This window comes from Prenolepis imparis, unplaced genomic scaffold (assembly GCF_030444845.1).
Source record: "Prenolepis imparis isolate NDT839.2.m4 unplaced genomic scaffold, iyPreImpa1.0 SCAF_1, whole genome shotgun sequence".
Lineage (NCBI taxonomy): Eukaryota > Metazoa > Arthropoda > Insecta > Hymenoptera > Formicidae > Prenolepis > Prenolepis imparis.
In genome coordinates, this window is record NW_028141159.1 from 20,758,088 (window position 1) to 20,776,980 (window position 18,893).

Sequence of the window (18,893 nt, forward strand, 5' to 3'; positions counted from 1 at the left end):
TTCCCTTTTAATTTCAATAAAATTTACCGCTTACTCTTTTATTTCTATTTCAATATAAATTAATTTTTTGTACATATTTCAATATATACCGTATAAATGGAAAAAAATCAATTTTATTCTAAAATAATTATACTTTGACCAAATTTCTACTTTTGTTTAATACAGTACATTTTTTAATCAATTTCTTTCATTTCTTTATTCTTGGTGCTGTAATCTATTATTCTTTTTAATCGTTACTGTGTGGAACTGCAAAAGTGATGATAATGTAAAAATATTTTTATGTAATCGTGATAATTATCACTAAATAATATTTCCAGATAATATTTCTAGAATATGGAAACAGTAATTATATGAAACTATATATATATAAAATTTCATATTACTGTTTTTATATTTTGGAAATATCTGAAAATATTATCTAGTGATAATTATCACAATTATATAAAAAAACATATAATATATTATAAAAAAAAATATATTTTTTATATGTACGTATTTTATACATATACATAACATCATTTTGCAAAAATATAAGTTATCGTTATCAATTAAAGTAAGTTTTGCATTTAGATAAAAGCTTATCAATTGATCAAGATACAATCAATTGATCGAGATATGAACTTATCAATTAAAAATTATGCTATTCCAACGTATCTCTTTTTCTCTCTCTTTTTTTCTCTATTTGTTAAAAATTTTTCAGAATTTCTCGTATAAAAGCGTATTGGAATCGATAATCGTGTTAGTCATTATGTTTCTCTTGTATATTTTCATCACGGTATTTGCTCTAACTACCTCGATATCAATTAAGAAAACTGGCAAGAATTGGTACAAAAACAGTCTGGTGTACCACGTCTATCCGAGAAGTTTCAAGGACAGTAATGGGGACGGCATAGGCGATCTGAATGGCATCACGAGCAAGTTGGAACACATCGCGGACATCGGCGCGGATGCATTATGGCTGTCGCCGATCTATACCAGTCCGCAGTTTGATTTCGGCTATGACGTCGCTAATTATACCGACGTCGACAAAGACTATGGTACCTTGGTCGATTTTGATAAGCTCGTGGCAAAGGCGAAATTCCTCGGACTGAAAGTAATTCTCGATTTCGTGCCGAATCACAGCTCTCACGAGCACGAATGGTTTAAAAAGAGTGTCCAACGCATCAAGCCTTATGACGAGTATTATGTCTGGCGTGACGCGAAAATAGTAAACGGCATTAGAAAGCCACCGAATAACTGGTTGAGTGTTGTTCGAGGCTCCGCTTGGGAATGGAACGAGGCACGGAAACAATATTACCTGCATCAATTCAACATTCCTCAAGCGGACCTCAATTATCGTAGCGCCGCATTGCAGCAAGAAATGAAGAATGTACTGAATTTCTGGTTGAATCGAGATGTGGATGGTTTTCGTATCGATACCATTAGCCACTTATTTGAGGATGCTCGTTTCTTGAACGAACCACGAAGAAACATTTCCGGCTCACCGGAAGATGATTATGAGACTTTGGACCACATTTACACGAGAAATCTTCTCGAAATATATGATGTTCTCAAATCATGGAGAGAATTGATGGACAATCATTCGAAGACTGCTGACACAAAAATGATTCTGACTGAGGCCGACACAGACTTTGCGTTGTACTACGAATCGGGCTCAAACGTGCCGTTCAATTTTATGTTTATTCTTGATTTAAACAACAAATCGAGCGCTGCTGACTTTAAGCGTCTCATTGATCGTTGGGTGAACAATATACCTAACAATCCGGCGTACGTCGCGAACTGGGTGGTGGATAATCACGATAATCATCGCGCTGCTTCTAGATTCGGTGAGAAACGAGCGGATCAACTTTCTATGCTGGCAACTATTTTACCCGGCGTAAGCGTCATTTATAACGGCGACGAGATCGGCATGCTCGACAGGAATTTTACGTATGAGGAAACTAAGGATCCTATCGGATGCATTGCTGGACCCAACAAGTATGTCACAAATGTAGATGAATTGTCATATAACGCAATAGAATTGTTACATAACTCAATAGAAATAAATTCAAACAGAATCATTTCATAACACAGTAGATTTAGAATAGAATCCAACGTAATGCACAACTATAATTTGCGCATTTACGTGTCTAAAAAAATATAATATTTTTTATATGAAGAATATTACAAAGTTATTTAATTATTCAGAATATTATATGGAATTATATGGAACCTTTTATTCCATTTTAAAGATTCGTATAAAAAAAATAATCTTTAAAAATCTATCATTTATAGCAGAGATGTAACTTTTTAGTTTTATTCAATTATTATTCAATTAATTTTTTGACTTTATTGCGTTTTCAGATATCATTTAAAATCGCGAGATCCAGAAAGAACGCCATTTCAATGGGACAATAGTACTAGCACCGGCTTCTCCACTAACAATCAAACGTGGCTTCCGATTAACAGCAATTACGAAACTCTGAATTTGGCAGCGCAGAAAATCACGGCCGTGTCCCATTACAAAGTATTTAAATCACTGTCGCGATTGAAAAGAAAGCCCGTTATCGAGCAAGGTTCTCTGCAGACCGTGTTGGTCACCGAGAACATGCTCGGAATTATACGACGACACGGCGCATCCGTCGTGGCTCTCGTGATTAACTTTGCTGACACATCGGTCACCGCCGATGCTAGAACTTGGATGAATATTCCAGAGCAGTTGATCGTTTATGCGTCCAGCATGCATTCTAAGCTGTCGGCAGGATCGCGAATTGACACGACTCGCATCACTGTGCCCGGTTCGGCCTCCGTCGTGCTCATCACGGCAGATTTGATTTAGTAAATTTCTGCCTGGGATACTCATAAATTTTCTCGTAAAACGAAATTTTGGATGCAGATGTATATAAGTTACAACAGAGATACATCACAATTGCATATGTGCGTGCTGTGTGTATGTGTGTGTATATTTTTATTTATGTATAAAAATTTTGTTTAATATATATTAATATTTAAGTAAATAAAAAAAATTTTAAATGCACAAGCTGTAGGCATGTATGTAATTATGATGTATCTTTGTTTTAAAGTTACGTGTGATATCCTATCAATTCTTGCTTTTGCAAAATTGCTATGTTTAATTTATTATAGACGAGTCATATATATTATAAAAAGCAACGTAATCAACTGTTTCAAATTTTTTCTGCTAACATTTCTTTCAGGGGGTTTGGAAATTTACTTAGCGGAGCGCCTCTTTTTCGCCAGCCAGAAGATTTAAAGAAACCGCATGTGGCTTTGCAGCCAATGACGCGGCACACGTTTTCCAGACATGTGGCGAAAGAAAAACAAGATTGCCGCCTGCCTATCTGTTATCTGCTAATTACGCGACGTAATTACGAATCCTTGCATGACCAGCTGGCCGACCACCGTCGGAAAAATATGTAGGTCTTACCCACTAGGTGATTATGTTTTGCATTTCCGCGTGCAATTACGCTTGATTGCCGTTGCCGAGTTTTGCTGTGTTTTTCGCGTAAAAAACATCTCCGGATCTTGTGTTACTTCTCTGTTGGAAGCATCCTTGTTCGTCTCCCGGTTGACGGTTGAAGAAACGTTAAAACGTAGCTCCGTATCTTTATTACCGTTACACAGTCGACAAAATATAAAAGGAGATCCCTCGGAATTAAACTTCGCGCTCGTTTCCATGCCATTCGTTAGCGTCTATCGTCTTTGAAAGAGCCGCGAGACGCAGTTCGCAAGTAAATTCGTAGTTTACAATGCGATGCGATAGGATTGCTACTTGCACCGTACCTCCTTTTCCCCGTTTCAACGATGAAACTTATTATTAACCGTAACTTATTATTAACGCATAGTTGTACGCGAAAGAGATACTTCCACTTGCCGTGTTTGGGTGACAAATATACTGTTGCTTAATAAAGGAGATTTACCGTAAAATTGTAGATTTGTAAATTCGTATTGTTCAAAGAAATCTAATTCTAATATATAAAATGACGTAAGTATAGATTGTATGAATATATAAAAAAAAGTTTCGCCCTTTTTTCTTTGTATTGACACGAAGAACGAAAATTGTACATATTTCGAGAGTAATTTAAACGCGATATTGAATAATGATACGTTATGTAATAATCTTAAATAACGCTTTCCATTATATCGCGTGTAAATTAAATGAATACATAAAATCCTTTTTATGCGATATAATAGAAAGCGTTATTCTGTGCTTTCCTTGCATCGGTATTGAGAACGAAAATTTCATTTAAAGCTTAATCACAGCGATATCGAATAATGTGTGATTTGCGTTAAATGATTTATGTCAAATCCAAATTGATTTAAAAAATCTGTAAAAAAAAGCGCACGAGATGAGCTTCTGGCGTATCTGGTGTTTACCGACGAGTTAAAATTACATCTAACAGAATTGTGTGCTGGAAATGCTACCGTATAATAATACGCATACACACCGATATGTTTGTATTAATTTGCGATGATAATGAAACGATTGTTTGCCGAAAATTTCCTTCGTATGATTCTGTCGCTGTTTATGATTGAAATCGATTTATTTGTGCATTACCGAGAGCACATTCGTCACGTGCAAACACCACGTGCGAATTCGTGATACCGAAACGAGGAGATACCCCCCGGTAAACATTGATCGACTCACGAAATTGAAATTCAACGGCGTATCGTTGTTTATCCATTGTACTCGAGCGCTTCCATAATCAATTGCGGAAGATTCGCGTGTATTCTATGCCGCGTATATTCTATGTGTAGCCCCTTATTGTATTTTTCTTCGCCGGACATGATTGATCATTGTTATACTTTGGCGATAACAAACACTTGAATAAGTAAACTGTCTGATATCGCAGACAAGTATGTGTGTATGTGTCCATGTGCGCGCAAACGTGTAATAAAACATACGTACAAATATATATCTTTTCGCCCGAGGTCCGACTAAATCTTGAAGAGAGACGACAATGTGTAGTAAGTGCAACCCTTCGCTCACAATGCCCATGCAGTAACAAGGTTCGTGCAAAGTGCTCGCAAATCAGACTCGATAAAATGGTAATCGCACCCCGGGGTTCACTCGAACGTCCACAAGAGTGAAAGAGAAAAAAAGGAAGAAAAAGCAAAGTCCTTACTCGCTGACAGTTCTTTCCGATGCGCTGCCAATCAGCGCTAGACGGTGAGGTTTTTGCTTCTAAAGTACGCCATAAAATGTATGAAAGGATTGATAGATCGTATTATTAAGCGGGATGTAATTCAGACTTGAAAAAGAATACGAGGGAGAAGTAGAGAAAAGCACATATAAATATGTAACATGTGCCGATTTGAATGTTGAATATATCGAGAATCTGTACGAGAAAGGAGAGTAATAAAAAATTTATTAAAACTAATAAACACGTTATTAACCGAAAGACACAAATTTCATGCGTTATGCTAGAGACGGTCTTTGATAAATTTTGTATGAAAAGCATACATTTTTTTGAGGGAAAAAATATTTTGAATTTATTAAATAACTGATAGCTAATAAAAAAGAATAAAAAATCATTCTTTCTTTATTACAAAAGAAAATTTGTTTCTGAGTAGTCTCTTAATTTCTCGTTATTAATCCTCTATCTTTATAATAATAAAAACAGTCATAATCCACACAACATGCATATTCAAAAGATGTTGAAAAGATATCCCAAAGATATCTTTAGGCGATAAGACATCTTCGGGATATTTTCTAAACGTCATTTGGATATGCAATGCTGTGTGGAAAACATATTCGAAAAATAAACATGATAAAGTATGAAGATGTGTACACTGAAAGAATTTTCTCTTAGATTTTGTCCTGAAAATTATGGTAATCGTGGGACAACATGGTATGTAAAGAATTTTATGAGAATTTCTCTAATTAATATTTATCTAATTAATAAAAATAATTACATCTATCACAATAAAACATAAAACATATTTAATTAATTTTACTATGCAATTTAGTAAAATTAATTAAACATGTTTTATGTTTTATTGTGATAGATATTATTTTTATTATGATAAATATTAATTAGAGAAATTCTCATAAAATTCTTTCCATACCATGTTGTCCCACGATTACCATAATTTTCAGGATAAAATCTAAGAGCAAATTCTTTCAGTGTACATTTTTTAAAAATATTATATCTTATTTAAAAGAGATTCAAAATTTCTCATACTTGAAATTGTTCTCGTGCATTGAATTTCGTGTTTTCTCGTAATTTTAGTATAAAAAGTATACTTTTTTGAGGGTAAAAAGCATTTTCAACTTATTGAATAACTAATAGTGCGTTAATAAAAAAGAGTAAAAACTCATTTTTTCCTTATTACACAAGAAAAAAACAATTTGTTTCTGAATATTCTCTTATTTTCTCGTTATTGATCCTCAGTAATAATAAAAACAATCGCAAGCATATTCGAAAAAGAAAAACGATACAAGTATTATGAAGATGTGTATATTAATATTATATCTTATTTAAAAGAGATTTTGAGTTTCTCATACTTGAAATTGTTCTCGTGCATTGAATTTCATGTTTTCTCGTAATAAGTTTTGTATAAAAAATATACACTTTTTTGAGAGTAAAAAACATTTTCAACTTATTGAATAACTGATAATGTTAATAAAAAAGAGTAAAAAATCATTCTTTCCTTATTACAAAAGAGAAAAACAATTTGTTTCTGAATATTCTCTTATTTTCTCGTTATTGATCCTCAGTAATAATAAAAACAATCGCAAGCATATTCGAAAAAGAAAAACGATACAAGTATTATGAAGATGTGTATATTAATATTATATCTTATTTAAAAGAGATTTTGAGTTTCTCATACTTGAAATTGTTTTCGTGCATTGAATTTCATGTTTTCTCGTAATAAGTTTTGTATAAAAAATATACACTTTTTTGAGAGTAAAAAACATTTTCAACTTATTGAATAACTGATAATGTTAATAAAAAAGAGTAAAAAATCATTCTTTCCTTATTACAAAAGAGAAAAACAATTTGTTTCTGAATATTCTCTTATTTTCTCGTTATTGATCCTCAGTAATAATAAAAACAATCGCAAGCATATTCGAAAAAAAGAAAAATGATAAAGTACCATAAAGATGTATATATATTAATATTATATATGATTTAAAAGAGATTCTGAGTTTTTCATACTTGAAATTGTTCTCGTGCATCGAATTTCGTGTTTACTCTCGTAATAAATTTTGTATCAAAAGCATACTCTTTTGAGGGTAAAAAACATTTTGAATCTATTAAATAACTAATAGTTAAAAAAATAAAATTTATCAATATTCTCTCTCTCTCTCTCTCTCTCTCTCTCTCTCTCTCTCTCTCTTTCTCTCTCTTTCTCTCTCTTTCTCTCTCTCTCTCTCTCTCTCTCTCTCTCTCTTTCTCTCTCTCATACTTAAAATTGTTCTCCGTGCATCGAGTTCCCTGTTTTCTCTCGTAATAAGAAAAGAAATGAGATTAATTTACTCATCAATTTTTAAACATACCTGTTATATAAATATTCGTTGTTCGATCGATGCCAATTTTTCTTTGCTTCAAAATTTCACGAAGAAGATTCTCTCGTACACTCGCGAAAAAAATCACTCGATCGCGTGCGCGAATTATAGGATACGTGATTTAATATTACACTTCCGAAGCGCATTTACTTTTGCACGCACATTCACTTATTCGATGCGACAAAAATGGAATTAATTCTAGTATTAAAACCGTTCGATTTTGATAAACATATACGCCGAAACGACCGACGAGAAGTGGCGGGAGTTGGTCGGCTTGTGAGTGACTCGCATCCCTGGCAAGAGACGTGTGAACCCGCGACTTTCACTAGTCGCGCAATTTTAACCTCAAATACGCGTCGCGAGACGCGCGAAAGAGTATTCGACGATAGTTAATAATATTCGAGCACAATTCAATTACTGAAATAAAATATCGGGCACTTACTTCGATTACGACGTAATTATTGGGACGCTTCATAATATAGAGACTTATTATTCGATCGGATCGCGATCAATTATAACACACACGCAGGCGCCGATGATCCATCTATCTCTCTCGCGAAAAGTAAGCAAGATGATTGGCTATTACGTCACTTTCTACCTAGGGACTTCTGCCTGCCATAAATCATTAAGCCCCTATTCATATATTACTGACATTATGGACAATACGTATGCGCAATTGACCAATCACACGTCTAATGTAAAGACTGCCATATTGTTATTACTTTTGCCACAATGTTATACTCGACGCGTGATTGGTTGATTTTTCAATGCATGTGCCTTAAGCATCTGTGTACTAGCGTCTATGCTTGCGATAGTGTTGGCGCCAAATTGGGGGTAAAAAGCTCTGGCGCTACCATTGTGGACCCCTTTTCGTCGCCGATGGTCGTCAAGAGTGGATGTGTTGCGGGAGTGTCGAGAAAAGTAAATCGTAGACTTTAAACTTTAAAGGTATGTATAATCTTCTTTCTTGTGGGCATTTAGTTGGCACATGGTTGGGCTAGCCCACCAATCGGTCAATTGTATTGCAACTGTTTTCCTTTATAAAGGTTTTATATCAAATATTTAGTAGTTATCTGTATAGAGAAAGACTACAGATAGTAACGAATTTGTAAATGTTTCCAGGTTTGGCTTCAACAACGCTTATTGCGCACTTTGTCCATACACGCTCCCGTCCAAGGACAAAACGGACTCGGCAATAAACAAGTAAGTAATTATAAACTATACACGCACACACACACACACACACACATTCAATGATGATATAAACTGAATTTATAATAGAGAAGAAAAAAGATGAAAATTAGAAGTAACTTAAATAGAAGTGTGTAATAGATAACAATTTTATAAGAGAAAAGAAAATATATTTACTATGAGATCCAACGATGTCAAGGATCACTGCTGTTGCATCGCTGAAAGCTGTGAGCTTTATATAAGGATCACTGGTAGCGACTAATTTTTATAAAAATATAGATGTCTCGTAAGGCAGCATTATCAGCACATTTAATTCATTATCTCGCAACTCAAAATAATATCCTGTACTATAGAAGTAGATTCACCTAAATGGCAATTTCAAAATAAGATAACAGATTTTTTTAGACAACAAAAACTAATATCTTAAGTGTGGCAATATAACTATTTTAACAATAATCCAAACAAATCTTTGCATATTTGCAGACAGCTGATAACTGCGAGTGCTACGAAAGAGCAATGACAGTCAACCAAGAGAGGAGGAAAAGGCTTGGGGAGGCATCAGCAACTGTGACGTTTAAAATAAATAGGTAATAACATTTTTTTAGAAACATAATTTTTGTTACACCGAGAACGTTCTCTTAAAATTTACCCTGAAAATCATGGTAATCGTGGGACAATATTGTATGAAGAGAATTTTATGAGAACTTCTCTGATTAATATATTTATCACAATAAATATAATATCTATTACAATAAAATATATAAAACATGTTAGATTAATTTTATTATGCAGTTTAGTAAAATTAATCAAACATGTTTTATATTTTATTGTGATAGATATTTTTATTGTGATTAATATTTATCAGAGAAATTGTCATAAAATTCTTTCCATACCATATTGTCCCACGATTACCATGATTTTCATGAAAAATTCTAAGAGAAAATTCTCTCTGTGTATATTTAAGTATATATATATATATATATATATATATATATTTTTTCTTTTTTTATTTGTTACAGGTAGCATTGTTGATTAGCTGCGCGCGAGTTTCAGCTTGATTCTCGAATGCCGAACGGATTCGTGCGGTTATAATTTTCGCATCGTTTTTTATCATTGCAAGTGCAATGCGCGAAATACGCGTGTGTCTCACGCGTCGCGTCGGGAGTGCCGTGTAAAAGTGTGTCGGGCGATCGTAATTCGTGTTTTCGCGAGTGTCGTGAGTGTTACCATGAACCAAGAGAGGAGGAGGAGGCCCAGGGAGGTATCGGGCAACAGCGAGGCAACTGTGAGGTATGTAAAATAAAAACAGTTTTTTTTTAAACTGCGTTGAGATTTTCTAGATTTTCAAAACACCCTGTACACATACACACACATACATGTATATATGAATATATATATATATATATATATATATATATAATTTGAATATTTTGTTTTCAGATCCAATGTGCTGTGTACTACAACTCCACTATTGCACGTATCGGTGAGTGAGAAATTGTATTTATTTATTTTATAACATTTCTATGGCGATAATGGTGATTATGAAGCTGGCGTCTTATATCGTGGTAACTCGTAAATAATTAAGTAAAACTTAAATCAGATTTTTTAAAGTCTTTTTAAGTTTTTAGAACTATTATTATAAATTATATTATTAATTATAAACGAAACTTTATGTAGCATTTCATTTGTAGTTGTTTGTAGTAACAATAATTTCGTTTGTAGTTTTATCAATTAATAAATAAAAAAAAATTTTTAAATGACTCGCACCCGACATTGAGATATCGCAAATCCGCTTGCGCAGTCTTCTTTAGAATCGTTTGTAGTTGTTTGTAGTGATTTTCCTTTCGTTTGTAGTTGAGCGATTAAAAAATAATAAACAATTGTTTATTCGTCCAAAAGGTAAATTTGTTAATTTTAAAGATATCGCAAATCCGTCTGCGCAGTCTACTTTAGAATCGTTTGTAGTTGTTTGTAGTGATTTTCCTTTCGTTTGTAGTTGAGCGGTTCAAAAATTATAAACAATTGTTATAACTTTTGAACCGCTAAACTACAAACGAAAGGAAAATCACTACAAACAACTATAAACGATTCTAAAGAAGACTGCGCAAGCGGATTTGCGATATCTTTAAAATTAACAAATTTACCTCTTGGACGAATAAACAATTGTTTATAACTTTTGAACCGCTCAACTACAAACGAAAGAAAAATCACTACAAACAACTACAAACGATTCTAAAGACTGTGCAAGCGGATTTGCGATATCTCAATGTCGGGTGCGAGTCAGTAAAAAAAATTTTTTTATTTATTAATTGATAAAACTACAAACGAAATTATTGTTACTACAAACAAAATGCTATCATTTTCCGTTTTAAAAAATTAATTTTTAAAAAGTCGGGTGCTAGGTTCACATAGCTCGTTGTGAGCGAATAATATTTTATTACTTTATCAATAGAATTTATTTTTTAAATATTTGTAAATAAAATTTAAAAAAAATTGTTGTAAGAAATAATAACATTATTAATGCTATTATCGCGATATTTGTCGAATTATTCAAACGAAGAATAAAAGCGTGCAGGGATGAAAAGAGTTCGGACGCGTTACTATTGTCGCTTATATTAGACGGATAATCACTGAAATCGGCTGACCTGTGCTACTTTCTATCCCTGATTAATCGCCAGACTCGGAAAAAATCACTTTCTCATTATTATTGCATATGTACATTATATTGCATATTATATGCGCGTATAATATGACTCATTTGAGCGAGATTTGTTAAATAATTTTGTCGAAACGTTCATATATACATGATGTCATATGATATAAAACTTTTTAGGGATAGAAAGTAGCACTGGTCAGCCGATTTCAGTGATTATCCATCCGATATAAGCGACAATAGTAACGCGTCCGAACTCTTTTCATCTCTGCACGCTTTTATTCCTCGTTTGAATAATTTCGACGAATATCGCGATAATAGCATTAATAATGTTATCATTCCTTACAACAATTTTTTTACAAATATTTAAATAATAAACTCTATTAATGAAGTAATAAAATATTATTCGCACGCGACAGCTATGTGAACCTGGCACCCGACTTTTTAAAAATTAATTTTTTAAAACGGAAAATGATAGCATTTCGTTTGCAGTTGTTTGTAGTAACAATAATTTCGGTTCAAAAGTTATAAACAATTGTTTATTCGTCCAAGAGCTAACTTTGTCAATATTTAAGATTTTTCAAATCCGCTTGCGCAGTCTTCTTTAGAATCGTTTGTAGTAATTTTCCTATCGTTTGTAGTTGAGCGGTTCAAAAGTTATAAACAATTGTTTATTCGTCCAAGAGAGCTAACTTTGTCAATTTTTAAGATTTTTCAAATTCGCTTGCGCAGTCTTCTTTAAAATCGTAGTTGTTTGTAGTGATTTTCCTTTCGTTTGTAGTTGAGCGGTTCAAAAGTTATTAACAATTGTTTATTCGTCCAAGAGCTAACTTTGTCAATTTTTAAAATTTTTTAAATCCGCTTGCGCAGTCTTCTTTAGAATCGTTTGTAGTGAGTTTCCTTTCGTTTGTAATTTAGCGGTTCAAAAGTTATAAACAATTGTTTGTAACTTTTGAACCGCTAAACTACAAACGAAAGGAAAATCACTACAAACAACTACAAACGATTCTAAAGAAGACTGCGCAAGCGGATTTGAAAAATCTTAAAAATTAACAAATTTTATCTCTTGGACGAATAAACAATTGTTTATAACTTTTGAACCGCTCAAGTACAAACGAAAGGAAAATCACTACAAACAATTACAAACGATTCTAAAGAAGACTGCGCAAGCGGATTTGCGATATCTTTAAAATTAACAAATTTATCTCTTGGACGAATAAACAATTGTTTATAACTTTTGGACCGCTCAACTACAAACGAAAGGAAAATCACTACAAATAACTACAAACGATTCTAAAGAAGACTGCGCAAGCGGATTTGCGATATCTCAATGTCGGGTGCGAGTCATTTAAAAAATTTTTTTTATTTATTAATTGATATAACTACAAACGAAATTATTGTTACTACAAACAACTACAAACGAAATGCTATCATTTTCCGTTTCAAAAAATTAATGTTTAAAAAGTCAGGTGCTAGGTTTACATAGCTTTATTTATATTATATTTTACGTAGAAGGATCGTTACAAATATATTCCGCTTAGAGTTAATGGGGGTTATCGGATTCAGAAAGCAGAGAAACGCCGAAGCGTCACCGCAATTGATACGGAAGGGGCATTAATTAAGTTCAGAAAATCTTTAATTACGGCGAGTTGGTTTTCCACAAAGACGACGGACAAATATAAGTACGGACAGAGTAAGAATCGCCAACTCTTCATCAAAACCCAAGCGGCAAAGGATTTAACAGAAAAATTGCGAGTCGAGTGTGCGTGAGATAATTTTTCGTCCGTAAACGTGTGTTGTTTCCGCATCCGGAGAAATGCGCGGTGATAGCAGTGGTACGAATCGATTCTTCCCCTTTCTCTTCCTCGTTTCTCGGTCAAACGCTTCAATGAAATCGGAAACTAATTTTACGGTCGTCAGGCCGGTTATCGTCAACATCGTGGCGCGAACTTAACCTTAGTCGACTCTCATTATATCGCGTGAACACACGAATGACCACACGCAGGTTTCGAAACGAGATTTTATGGATGTTCCACGATCGGGAAATGATTTTCTCTCTACGTATCCATCATTTCTGAGCCTATCTCGAAATAAATTGGCTAAAGGTTTATCTCATAATTAATACGCGGCATTTTAATGTCTTAAGATGAATCGCGTCATTTCCATGAAACTCTCCGTTGTGTTCGATTCACAAAATTACGTAAGAAATCGACGCTTCATATATGTAACCACGTGATCGAAAATGAATGGAAAGAGAAATGGACATGAATCAATTTACATTCCGTCTTGCGCATGCGCCATTAAAACAGAATGAGAACCCATTCGATTCGAAATCGAGAAATTTACAGGCTTATGTAATCTTTATATTTTCGCTCTTTTTAATTTCTAGTCTTCTCTTCTAATCTTCTCAGTATATGGGTACATTTTTCCTATGGTTTCTGGTTTATAATCTTTGGTCTTTAGTCTTTGGTCTTTATATGGTCTCTGGTTTATAGTCTTTCATCTCTGGTCTATAATCTTTGATCGATATTATTCGACTTGACTCATCGATCGACAGGATAAAACTCATCCTAGTAGAATTTTCGTTTATTTAATTCATAACAGCCTCAAGTAACATTGATTTAAGGATACAGAAGCGGCTCGCGATGAATAACATTAAGGAGTTATTAAATTATCTGAAACTCAATTACATACTCCATGGCGGACTCTGCGTCTGTACGCGCACTTGCTGTATCCGAGAATTCAAGTCTGCCTTATTTTATGAGCGCTCCGTGTCGTCCAATTATATCATGGAAAAACTGAGGTGTTATTACCATCAAGACAGCCTTGGGGGATGCTCGGGATCAGGAGCGCGAACCCCCGTAGTATACACAGACATTGCTAACGAGACGTCTGCCGCATTTTCAAGTGACAAGTGCCTGTCTCCCGAGCAAGTGGCATCAATTTATAAAGAAACTTTAGTGATTGGCGATAGCAATTCAGCCGTTTTTGAGAAACTTTGGATAATTTTCGTCGAGGAAGACTCGGACACACACATAGATACACAGAAGCCTTGTTACAGTTTCGACGAATGACAACTGAAGTATCTAGATTGCGCTTCTCGACTTTTCGCGATAATGCTGAACCTAGATTTTCGATATCGGACGAAAGTTGCGAGCCAACTTTCCACGAGCAATAGCAATGGCCGAAATGACCGAGATACATCGATCACCGTATGAATTCAGCGGACCAAACTTCTCAACTCTACTCTTTTAATTCGGGCGTTACATAATCCTCTCGAAAAAGTTTTAGAATTTTGCAGACATGGATATCTTGAAAGAATGTTCGCAATAAATTTCCAAAAGTACGTTTTCTCTCTCCTTCCCTTCCTCAAATCTCTCTCTCTCTCTCTCTTCGTTGCCTACATTTTAATAATCGTATCATAAAGTTGTATCTTGCTGATATTTCTATACAAGTATATAGGTATACATATATATTGCTCTATTCAAACTAAAATTGTATAAATTAAATTATTTTTCTTAATTAGCTCTAAATTTAAACATCCCTTTGAATGCTCAACGACTATATGTATGTATGTTTTATTGTGATTTATCAATATTAATTTTATATGAACGATATTAAATTTATATATTTCTTCTATTATATTTATATATTTTTCTTATTACTTTTCGACTATTTCACTTGTTTGTAACTTTTATGTCGAACAAGACTTTGAAGACTACTGATATTACGGACTACTGTCTTTTCAAAAGTTTGTTGTATGAATTGCTTTTGTCTTACGTTGCAAGGCTGAAATCTTTTTAGAGAGACAGGCGTGAGGTAAAATCCTTATCTTTCAAGATTATGTGATATCTTGAGCGCTCGGTAGGACGGTGGTTCCTTGAAACTCAAGTCACGCCTTTATACTAAACTCCGAACTCTACTAAACTTTTAAACTTTTCTTCATTTTATCATATTATCCCGGATAACGAAATTTTCACCACGCTTTAGTGTTGCTTGCACTTCGTGCCCAATTGAAGAGACGTCGAAAAAAAAATATTGTCTTTCAAATATTTCATCATTCTCTGTTATTTTTTCGCGATAACGCTTTATAGTGCAAATTCTATGATACATAATCGTTAAATTATTAAGAAATGTGAGATTAAAAATTTCGAATGTGTTTCGTACTATTTACATATACATATATCAGTGATTGAGATATATATGATATACATATATACATATATTTGCACAGAACGTAGCGTATGAATAATTCGCGTGAACTGCGAGTACGGAAATAAAGTGCAAAATTGTTTTATTGCTGAAGCAACGACGTACTATTTTCCAGAAATTTCTGGCAAACTAAAGAGAAATGGTATCACATACCCCAGTAGAATAACTTCAATTCTAATTCGAAACCTACGGCAACCCTTAACAGCGGTGATAGCTGCCATTTACAAAAGAGCCCCGGACCGACGTCCGAAGTTTGGCACTTTGAATCGGACCATTTGGCCCATCTTTCCGTACATTTGCAAGTGGCCCCGACCACGAAGCCGCGATCGATGCTATCATCGTTTCCGAGAATAGGTAACTGCAATCCTATTCATTATACGTGCTATATGTAGTTACCTACATGCTATACGTATGGTCGAACTTGGAATCGTATACAGATTTGCATGACGATGAGATTGTAGTCTCGTAATAATGGTACAGCAAAATTTTCGAAAAAAATTTACGTCGAAAAAAATATTGAATAATTAGAATATAATACATTTTTAAAAATTAATATTGCCAATACAATATAATCCGAAATTTTCTTGTTACAAGCTCAAATTCCTTTCTAAAAAAGGTATGTTAAGTCGATTCTCGCAAGTTTTGTTAATTTGCTAATTAAATTTTAAAATAATAATAGATATGTAAAAAATATTAAAATAGTAATATGTTGTAAATAATATATCATAATACCTTATCCGCGATTAATATTTTCTGACAGAAATCAGCTGATAACTGTCAAAAATATTAATCGAGTTTAAAGTATTATAATAACATATTATTTAAAACATATTATTTTATTTTATTTTATTTTGAACAAACTCAAACTGTTACGTAAGAATTTACATCCGTGCGTTCGTTTTCCTTTTACCGGGTTAGAAAAGCCACTCTTGCACCAGGAAACGGTGTATCGAGATAGAAATTCTGTTTTCAACTCTATTCTGAACTGGGCTGTACAACCGATACGGATACGCGAATACGGAAATACAGATTCACGCTTCAACAGCTCGCTATAGACGTATCTGTTTATTCGCGGCGCGCTAATAAGGGTGCACAACAGTATTAAGTTAGCTCATTTATTAAGGATATGAGATTGCACGTGATACTGTGTGTCTGTGCAGCTTATTGTTAGGATTATTTCTTTTGCATTTTCATCAATTTCTGTGGGCAATAATTTATCTTTGAACAAATTCGATATTACTCAAAAAAAGTAATATTCGATATTATTCAATCTCGAATATATTATACAATCAATTTTATTTATTTACGCGTATATGCAACATCGCAAAATATTGCATTTGTGACATTTTCGTGGAATGCAATCATTTTCTGTTTAATTAACACTGGTAAAATTCTAGTCAAACACGTAATCAAAAATTTGTATATTGAATACGAACATTAGTCTCATGCCACAGAGAGAAATTTCCTTTATATATATTCTCGAATATTCTATTTTACAAACATATTTATTACACAATCAATATACTTGTAAAGTTAATTTCTAGTTACTATATAATAATCGTCACCATACTGTACGTGACGGGAAACGGGCGTGGCTGTGACGGCTAATTTCTGGATTGTTAGGGAAGTCCTATTAGCATTGGAGTAAATTGATTCCATCTCTCATGTAATGTAACAAAGTCATCGTTTAATTAACAACGTACGTATAATTTACAAATATAGTATGCAATTAGTTCTTTTGTTGATTTTTATAAAACTATCACATCTTACATTTTTATAAAATATCACTACTTTGAAAATGTATCATTGTATTTTAGCAAAATTAAACTTAAAAAATTAAAACCTTTATTTGGAATAAATATATTAAACGTCAGTTAAATAAAAAGTGTACGAAATTTGAAGCATCTTGTTATAGATAAGCAATAGTAAATAAATGTTATGTCGACAAACAGTTGAATCTGATTTTTCAGTAAATAACTTGTTACATAAAAGTCTATTTAACATTATTACTCGTATCTGCAGACTCAGACAGGAATCAAACGGCAGAGAGCTTCTCTGAATTTCTCGTTAGATTCGCGTTCAAAAACAAAGAGATCGTTAGGACATTTATACGGTACGTTGTATCGATAACTCAAGCAAAGCTTCTTACCTTGCTACACTACAGTCGACGAAATGCGCCAATCGGTGCGGTTGTGTGTCACCGACATCTGTGCCCTATATCGACTGATGCGGCATAAGCTTTGTCTTGCCTTTCTACGAATATTTCGGAGGATATTTCATCTCGGGCTTATATATTCCGAGGCAAAGCTCAGATCTATTGGTTGACATTCGAATATTCTCCCCCCCCCCCTCTCTTTCTCTACAATACAAACTATTCGTATGTCAAAGAATCGATTTCGCGTCACGAAATACCTTCTCATTATTTAATGTATAATTTTAGTGTAACTATTATTTATATCGAAAAATTGCGCGATTTTTCATGTTTGTCATTTCTTTTTTTTCAATGTTTTAATTTTGTTTTCCCGAGAATCTTTAACTGGACGAAATTACAATATATTACACACATAAATCTCATTTAACACAACGTCGATATCGTGAATAAAAAAGAATTGCTATTATTAAACGCGCGCGATTTTTTATAATATAAGAATCGTGAAATATGCGCAGGAAATTTCTCTCTGTATATGACTAGAATGTATACGTGACATTTGAGCATATAAAGAAAAGCATACTGCAGCGCACTAAAATTGCAACATCGACGAGAGCTTGCACGACACGATTATGGCCTTCCTTGATAACCAATATCCGGTGTGCGAGCTCCTATTGCTAGGTGCATGCACCCTGGATGACAAATATGCTCTTACTACGCCTACGGTGCATATATTATTCATACTGCTATTATCATAACGTAATGTCGACTGGTTTACGAAGCAAAGATGCTATATTCCTATTTTGGGGGATTCCTATTATTCCTATATGAACCGTTCATAAAATAGGAATAATTTAATTTGTCCATAATTATATGTACTAATAAAGAATTTAACGAAGAAAATATTTGCGAGTAAAATTGTAATTGTTTTAATTGTAAATTATGCTTAATGTTTTTATTTATTTTTCAATAAATCTGATTAACTCATTAAATTACGTGAAAATGTAAATATTACTTTAATCAGTTTTTTAGCCCTTTTTCTAAACTTTTGTCAAAATTTAACATTTAACAAAATTTTGGTACATAATTATGGACAAATTAAATTATTCCTATTTTATGAACGACAAAAATATTGAAAACTTGAAAATCGTAGATATATTAATGAAAAAGATTATATT

The 18,893-nt window shown here is 33.4% G+C and overlaps 2 protein-coding genes across 7 annotated transcripts in view; one reads left to right on the forward strand and one right to left on the reverse strand.

The window, feature by feature from the left end:
• The window catches only part of LOC145935802 (uncharacterized), a 188,830-nt gene that overhangs the window by 47,069 nt on the left and 122,868 nt on the right, over nt 1-18,893 (reverse strand). The window lies entirely within an intron of this gene.
• On the forward strand, nt 735-4,928 carry LOC145935773 (alpha-glucosidase-like). Of its 3 annotated transcripts, none has more exons than XR_014425278.1 (3): nt 735-1,977; nt 2,344-2,877; nt 3,195-4,928. XR_014425278.1 is itself a non-coding variant. In XM_083037377.1 (3 exons), exons 1-2 carry the CDS (start codon nt 749-751, stop codon nt 2,816-2,818), a joined length of 1,704 nt encoding a protein of 567 aa, XP_082893503.1. In that variant the 5' UTR covers nt 735-748; the 3' UTR covers nt 2,819-2,852; nt 3,195-4,928. The 3 variants fall into 3 exon arrangements, 2 of the variants coding, with proteins under 2 accessions (XP_082893503.1, XP_082893490.1); XM_083037377.1 differs by having other exon boundaries at nt 2,344-2,852; XM_083037364.1 differs by having other exon boundaries at nt 2,344-2,817.

Coding starts and splice junctions, on each gene's coding strand:
- LOC145935773 (XM_083037377.1), top strand. CDS start 749: ATGTTTCTCTTGTATATTTTCATCACGGTATTTGCTCTAACTACCTCG. Junction 1,978..2,343: donor TGCATTGCTGGACCCAACAA/GTATGTCACAAA, acceptor TTGCGTTTTCAG/ATATCATTTAAAATCGCGAG.